The 8,511-nt window shown below is 35.7% G+C and overlaps 1 protein-coding gene across 1 annotated transcript; it reads left to right on the forward strand.

The window, feature by feature from the left end:
* Positions 1 to 866: 866 nt before the first annotated feature.
* LOC140833034 (uncharacterized) lies at positions 867 to 4,759 on the forward strand. The gene is made up of 2 exons (XM_073197413.1): positions 867 to 2,738; positions 4,639 to 4,759. The coding sequence occupies exons 1-2, from the start codon at positions 1,008 to 1,010 to the stop codon at positions 4,681 to 4,683; spliced, it is 1,776 nt and encodes a 591-aa protein (XP_073053514.1). The 5' UTR covers positions 867 to 1,007; the 3' UTR covers positions 4,684 to 4,759.
* The last annotated feature ends 3,752 nt before the right edge of the window (positions 4,760 to 8,511 follow it).

An 8,511-nucleotide genomic window follows, 5' to 3' on the forward strand; every position in this document is an offset into this window, starting at 1 on the left:
TAATAATACTTTTATTTATAATTATTATTGATGTTGTTGTTTATAAAGGTAGCATATAAAAAATTAAGTATTACAATTTTATTTTACACAGGTAATATAAAATTTATTAGTATAAATATTGTATTTTTGTTCTTAATTTATTAAACATAAAATCAGTTGTATAATTAAATTTTTTAATTATTATTTTATTCCCAGTGCGTATTTGTGAAAACTTACTATTATTAAAATATTATTTTATTATAATTAACTTGTAAGATATAAATAAGAAATACAATATTTTATTTTATAATAAAAACAACACTTACAATTGTAATTCTTATGATTTTTGTTTTATTTAGGTATGTTATAAAAAAAAGGTATTACACTTGATTTATTTTACACAAACAATATAAAATATATTATTATAAATTTTTATTTAATTTATTAAATAAAAATAAGTAGTATGATTTTATTATTAACTTAATTTGTATTTATTAGGACCTATTATTAATTTACATAACTAAAATAAAATTTATTATTTCTAAAAACTTTATTAAAAAAATATACATATAAATGATTTTATTATTAATTTTTTTCCCTATTTAGTATGAAATTTATTATCATAATTATTTTTATTATTACTTACTTACTAAATAAAAAATAATAATATTATTGATAGTAGTTGTTCAGTAAAACAAAATAAGCATTATCATCATTATTATTATAATTATTCTTAATAAAATTTTTTTCCCTATTTAGTATGAAATTTATTATCCTAATTATTTTTATTATTACTTACTTACTAAATAAAAAATAATAATATTATTGATAGTAGTTGTTCAGTAAAACAAAATAAGCATTATCATCATTATTATTATAATTATTCTTAATAAAAATGAAAGCATATGTAAATTAATTTTTATAGCATATTATTTTGTTATATTTCTCATTTTGTTATTCAATTGAAATTTTATAAAATTTATTATTACCTTTTTATTTTGTGTGACCTATTGATTTTTTTTATAGGAATGGACAGTGTGCCGGTGCTTTTATTCGTAGGTGGTAATGTTATTATAGGACATCACACCGTAAAATATAGTACCACTGCATTGAGGGCAACACGAATACCAAGATCTATTAATTTGCATGAGTTGAAAGAAATAGTATACCGTCTGACAAATATTGAAAGTTCAAAATTTAATTTAAAATTGTCAACAAAATATTCCTACATGGATAAGTCACATTGCGTAGAAGTGCATCTTGACATCAATGATGACAACAATTTACAGTTTATGCTGGATTCTATTAACGAAATGCGGTGTATTGAATTGTATATCGAAAAGGATTTCATTGAGCATAATGTAGATGTTGAGGTTCCTGAATCATACATTCCATGTATAACTGAAGGGTTCGATTCGATGGGATTTCATGATGAAGCTGGTACTTCCGCTGCTGCTTTTTTCGAACCAATAGATGAAAATCGATTTAATTCGCATGATTGGACTGGGGGATGGGATCGGTATATTACTGACACCGTAGAAGAAAATGTTAGTTGGCCGATTTCCGCACGAGGATGGGATTCTGGTGCAAGAGGATGGTACTCAGTTGACACAAATCCTGTAGGTTTGGATTGTTCACCGAGTGCTGGATCGGGTCATGGACTGACACCTGTCGTACATGATGAACAAAGATCACGTGAGTTGTCATTAGATGTTCACCTTCACGCCACTGAAATATTTACTGAACCTGATACAACTACAAGTGAAATAGATGAAGATGAGCATGAAGACGGAAATGCCACATTTGCTGATATTGGTCCATCTCATACCAACACCAGTGATCATATGCATGCGTATCCTTTTGAAAACATTTCAAATCTTGAACACCGACCTGATGCATTACTATTTTTTGTCCCGCCTGTCGGTCAATCTTTATATGACGTACCTCAATTCTTTAGTACAATATATGATGAGCAACACCCTGATTGTGTTGGAATTCCATCTGCATCGAATTTGAGTTATTACAACGCAGATAGAGGAGAACTTTGCACGAACATGGTTTTTAAAGATAAAAAGCATTTGATAGCAGCAGTTAAGGACTTTTCAGTTAGAATTGCTCGACGTGAGTATGAAGTTGTGGAGAGTACAAAGACTTTGTGGAAAGTTAGTTGTAAAAATAAACACTCAAATATCAACTGTAGGTGGGGTCTTCGTGCATCGTTAAAATCAAAATTGAGGTATTTCAAGATCACGAAATATGGTGGTCCACATACATGTATGTCTAGCCAGGTAGGGTTAGACCACCATAACTTGGACAAAAATATGATTGCAAAAACACTTGTCGGTATAGTTCGGTGTGATCCTTCGTATGAGATTAAATATGTTATCCAGCTTGTGAAAGATCGATATAATTATCAAATCTCATATGGTAAGGCATGGTACAGTTTAAAACGGGCGGTGGAAAATGTATATGGTACATGGGAGAGTTCAGTACGTCTTTTGCCAAGGTACATGGGTGACCTTGTTAAGTACAATCCAGACACTATTGTAGAGTGGAACCATTTACCGAGATACAATTCTCAATTAAAGGTGTTAAACTACGTGTTTTGGGCCTTCCGACCATGTATAGATGGGTTCGCACATTGTCGAAAAATAATTAGTGTTGATGGTACTCATTTATACACGAAGTATAAGCACAAGATGCTTATAGCTGTGGGTTTAGATGGAAACAACCAAATCTTACCCTTAGCATTTGCCATAGTCGATGAGGAAACATACGACTCCTGGAAGTGGTTTTTGGAACTTCTATGCAAGCATGTGGTTCGAGGATCAACAGGTGTGTGCCTTATCTCCGATAGACATCGTGGAATCATTAATGCTGTTGAGAAGATACCCGATTTTAGACATCCACGTGGCGTACATCGTTTTCGTCTTAGACATGTATGTTCTAATTTCAATACACATTTCAAAAATGTGCACCTAAAAGATTTATGTTGGAAAGCAGGCACACAACATCAAATACGTAAATTTGATGCCATCATGGATGAAATTAAAAATCTCTAATCGAGAGCTTTTGTTTATCTCTCTCAAATTGATAAACACAAATGGACTCTTGCTCACGATGGGGGATGGCGACGTGGTGTTATGACGACCAACATGTCAGAGTGTCTTAATTCTGTTCTGAAGGGTGCTCGTCGACTTCCTGTATCAGCGTTAGTTCAGTTGACATTCAATCGTTGCGTGCAGTATTTCATCGATCGTATCACACGAAGGCAACGTATGATTCAGAGCAATCAGCCTTGGCCTGATTACGCTTTTCGACTGTACGAGAAATGGTCTTCGAGATCTAGTGAACACACTGTTGTGCGTACCGAGATTAGAGACCAATCGGCATCTGTTGTTACGGAAGGGCGACAAGGTCGGGGCGAACGTGTACAGGTTGTGACCCTCAGTCTTAATGAATGCTCATGTGGAAAATGGACTATCTTTCACATGCAATATGTACCGCCAAATGGTATGGATTAGATCCTACACAATTTGTACAACATTGGTTTCAGATGAGTGAATACGTAGACACGTACGAGGGAAGATTTCGTCCAATTGCTGATGAGAAATATTGGGATGAACCAACATTCGAATTGTGTCACAACCCGAATAGGCGTCAAAGAAAGAGAAAAGGGAGAGACTGAACTACAAGAATCAGAAATGAGATGGACCGGCCTTCCACACGAGAAAGGCAACGCATCCAGCGAGAAAGCTCAACACAACAACGTCGTAATCAGAACATGTAAAGGTAATTTTTTTATCTTTTAATTTTATATTTCATTCATAGTGAAAAAATAATCTGTTATTTAAGTGTTTACGTGTTGATTGGTTGCAGGTTTGAAGGAACACTATGAAATTCAATGTGTTACAATTGTAATTGTATGTTTTTCCTTGTATCTTGCTAATTATTATATGTTAATCGAACAGTTTGTTTGTTTAAATTTGGATCGTATGTCATATGTTGTTTTAATTTAGGTGTCTATATGTTATCTGTTGTGTAACGTCATCTCGTTATGTATTTTATTTTACAGCATCATCAATGTTTCCTAATTATAGATTGTGTATCAACAAATATATATTTACTTGTATTCAATATACATAACTTATACATTTAAATATTTTATTTTTTCTTTCTACCCAAGCGATGTCCTGCATCATCAATGGCTTTGGGATTCGTTTACTTTTACGCACCAACTGTGGGGCTTCAACTTCTTCTTCTACATCTTCTTCTTCATTAACATTCACTCGAACATTGGCATACTCATTCATACCAATGTTCAGGGGAACCTGACTTGGTGATTGAGGATGAGAATATCCCAAGTATGAAATTGGTGATATGTTATAATTTGGGCGGGTTTCTTCGTCCTGCTGGAGATGACCGTCAAATAAGAGTTCCATAAATGAATGTTCGTAAGCCTGCTGTGGAGTTTGAAATTCATTATCCGTTCGCGAAGTGCCTAACCCAAAAGAAACATTGAAAGAATCCATATTTGGCCAATTAGCATACGAGGAAGGCACACTATAGGAATGAAGTGGAGCTCGAAATACATAATCTCCATGCGAAGTACCCTCTCCTGAAAGTTAAAAAAATATGATTTCCAATAAGTACATGGAGGTAGAAATAAACATATACTTCGATAATATAAAGAAATTGCGTTGATATTTAATAATGTACCATGTGAAGTGGAAGCCCAACCAAGAGTTACGGGCGACTGTGTAGTCGTACCATGATAAGGATCATCTCCTGAAAGTAAAATAAATATATTGTTGAATAAGAACCATGAATGTGAATTTAAACAAAGTAGTTAGATAATAAAAACATGTACCATGTGAGCTGTGAGGCCAGGAATGAGCCGTCGGAGATTGTGTACTCATGCTTTGTCGCCAGTCAGGGATCGAGAATGATGGTTCATCGGCTACATCATCATCTCTCAGTCTTCGCCTTCTGTTTGAAGTCCTAGCATGATGATGTTGTTGCTCGGGTGTTCTAAAGGACATTTCATACAGTAAATCACAGGTCTAGATAGTTTTTTTTAACAACTTCAGCAAATGCTTCACGCGGTTGATCATCAACAGAGAGTCCTCAAAACAAATTCTTCAAATTTGATGTCTCATCTCTCTATTATAAAATAAAAATAAAAAACTTATCAAACACATGCATAAAAAATTGTAATAGAATAATGCAAAGTGTTGAAAATAAATTGTTTAACAAGCACTTACCACAATACGTCTGAAATATGCATCTCCGGGCTGATAACCGTAATCGATTTGTTGAGGCTCTATAGGATATATGAAACGTCGAGTTATAGAATCATACCATGTCTCATAATCATATCTCATGCTATAATTTTCAACCAAATCACTCTCAACAATCAGATTACGACGATTTTCCCACGCATCCACCATCAGTCTATGATGTTTGACCCAATCGTAATTTTGCGTCCTCGTCTCGAGCATTCATGTAGAACCCGTAAAACAGTCTACGTATAAGCCATGGATAATTCTAGTATTTTAAATTTAATTGACTTCATTGCATGATTAGTTTAAAGGCATTTCTTTGAAGTTAATTATTTTATTATTTCAGTTCAGTAGTATGATTTTTAGCATTTCAGTTATTTCAGTGAGGCCGGACTGGAGTCGGAGTTTTGAGATAGAATTTAAGATTCGAGAAATATTTCCAGAAGTTAATTTAGCTAACATGTAAGTTCATTTAAGTTAAAAAGGAGGTTTGAGGATTTAATTTAATTGCTTGAGGTGATTAAGAAATAAGCTCAATTGAGTTGAGTAATTAAGGGATTTATTTACTAAATTAATTAAAGGATTAGTAAGGCTTTTATGAGTTATTAATTATAAACTAGATAACAATATTTCCCCTTCATTTTTATTGCAAATTTCGGCCCCTTGGAATTGTGAAACAATTCAATTGCCAACTCACCTTTAATCCTTTCCTTGTAATTAATTAGTAGGATAATCCTTCAAATCTTTTTAGCACCATTTAATTAACTAATTAGCTTCATTCTAACCTAGACTAGCTTGGGTAAGATCGGCCACCCCATCCACAAGAAATCAAACAACTTTTCAAATTTCAAATGAGGGAGACTTGGTCTTGATTGCTCCCTTATATTTTGCAACCATTCCCTCACTCCCATAACCATCACTTCCTCTCCCTCACCACCGAAAATCAGAGCCAATTCAGTAGAGAAAACGTGAGGATAGCTAGAAAGAAAAGGGAGAAAAATCGAGAACTAGAAAGAACAAGAGAAGCCACTCCGTCTCCTCCGCGCCGTCTCGCCTCTTCTTTTCGTTTTCATTTCAAACGATAACCAAGGCATGTCTAGATTCTTTCAAACCTCAATCAAGTCATATTATCATTTATTTTTCAGTACATGATCATGTTTATTCAAGCAAAAATCGAGATCCATGTCAAAACATTTTGAAACAACACATGCAGAATTTTTGACATTCTTTGGCAAGCTTCACGTTTTTCTTGGTTTGTGAGTTTCAGGTGATTGGTTCGACTCCAGGCTCCCAAGGCAACATATGTACACGTAATAGGAGGTATTAGGATCAGATTGGTCCGTTCGTTCAAGCCCCTGGTTGTGGAAATTCAGAAATGGACAGCAACTTCTCATTTGGTCCATTATGAGTTTCGAAATTCAGTTTTGATGGCAAGGAGGAAGGATCTGATCTTGGCTGCCCCAAGGGCCTATAGCCATGGTTAGATCACTCCCCTAGCATTTCTAAGACGTGACTAAGTCGCCCTTTTGGTGGCTTGGTCCATGGCTCATCGGTTTTTAATCAAAACATCAAAACAGCCCCCTATAACCCTTCGGCCTCTTCCATTTTTCAGCATATGGTTTCGTTTCTTTTGTTGCTTGGTATGGATCTTGGTTGGCCTATGGCCCTTAGCCACGGTTCATATCATGCTCCTAGATGTCTAGATCGGGCCATGGTCAATCAAATGGCCACTGGAACGACGCAAGACATCGATCAAGGCAAAACACTACACACGCATGCACGTTGGTTCTCGGTTGGAGTTTCGGTTGAGTTTTGGTGTGACGCGGATTTTGGCTGGCCTAGGGCCCTTAGCCATGGTTCAAATCACTCCTTGGGATGTTGGTAAGAGTCTCTGGTTGGTGGTTCACGCCCCAATAGCCGGTAGTCTCGAAAACAACACAAGATACACGATTGTACAGTTGCTGGAATTTTACAGCAAGTTGTTGTGTCGGTTCGGAGGCTCGTTCGAGTTCTCGGTCGGCTTTTAGCCTATGGCCTTGGACTGGACAGTGCCCCATTGAGTTAGGAAGGTCATGATTTCGACCGTTCGTGATTCGGATCGTTTTTGAGGTCGTACGAGAATTTACGGTTCGATGTGCCAAATTGACTCTCGAAAGAGCGTTTCATGTTTTGGCCTCCATTTCACCTAGATTTCGACCCTCATCATTATAGGAGCATTATTTCAGTATTTTAAGCGCATTTTAATCATGACTATATGTCGGTTTAGTGTCGGTTCCGGTTGATTCGGAGTCATGATTAAATACGAAGTCATTAGGCGTCATAGTCGCATCTTTTGAACGTAAATTGCATAGTTGGTCAAGTTTAATCCATTGCATATTTTTCATGACACAGTTAGGTTGCAGCGAGCCTGAGGACGATCCAATCCAATCCAGTTGGTAAAATATACAGGAATTTTCATTATGCCAGTTAATTATTTTACGTGCATTAAATAGAAAATGATTATTTTTGAGATTTATGCGATATGGCTTGTGGTTCATTCACTATGTGGGAGTATTATTTTATACGGTCGCCAGTGACCGCTCAGTTCAGTTTGGTACCACCCGGTCGCCAGTGACCGGCCAGCTCAGATCAGTTTCAGACTCCCCGGTAGCCAGTTACCGATCAGTTCAGCTTAGTGCAGGGGCCACAGGCGTAGACCATAACCTCAACAGAAAAATTTTACCAGTTATTTCAGTACAGGGCTCCAAGGAGCAAACATTTTTACTGTGATTATCAGTTCAGTTATGCACGTATTATAATTGCTCAGTACAGATTATTTTCAACATGCCTCATGACATGATATTTTATCCCATGCACATTTTACTTCAGTTTTTACTCGTTACCTGCGATATATGCATGCTGAGTCTTTAGGCTCACTAGAATTGATTGTTGTAGGTACTGATGAGGCCAAGGCCTAGGGCAGGGACCAGTGAGCCAGCTTGGGTCGGCAGTAGTGGCACCCGAGGACCTCAGTGCAGCAGTTGTTATTTTATTCCACAAACATTTTTATCAGTCGTTGGATATTTTTAAATTGTGATTTTTTTGCAAACTTTATTTTCTTCCGCTGCGATATTTTAAAAATTTAACTGGATTTATCAGTTGATTCTATGAATGAGCCATTTAAGTTTCTTTTAAAAAGAAATTTTTAATTTCCGCAAATTTTCAAGCAAGTATTTTTGGGCTTTTTATAATTCATGTAAATGATCTCCAT

The sequence above is a fragment of the Primulina eburnea genome, chromosome 5 (assembly GCF_022965805.1).
Source record: "Primulina eburnea isolate SZY01 chromosome 5, ASM2296580v1, whole genome shotgun sequence".
Lineage (NCBI taxonomy): Eukaryota > Viridiplantae > Streptophyta > Magnoliopsida > Lamiales > Gesneriaceae > Primulina > Primulina eburnea.

What these genes read in the sequence shown, in the direction of transcription:
- LOC140833034 (XM_073197413.1), top strand. Translation starts at nt 1,008, where the DNA reads ATGGACAGTGTGCCGGTGCTTTTATTCGTAGGTGGTAATGTTATTATA. An exon ending in TACCCTTAGCATTTGCCATA is followed by an intron (nt 2,739 to 4,638) that starts GTCGATGAGGAA and finishes AAGTACATGGAG; the next exon opens with GTAGAAATAAACATATACTT.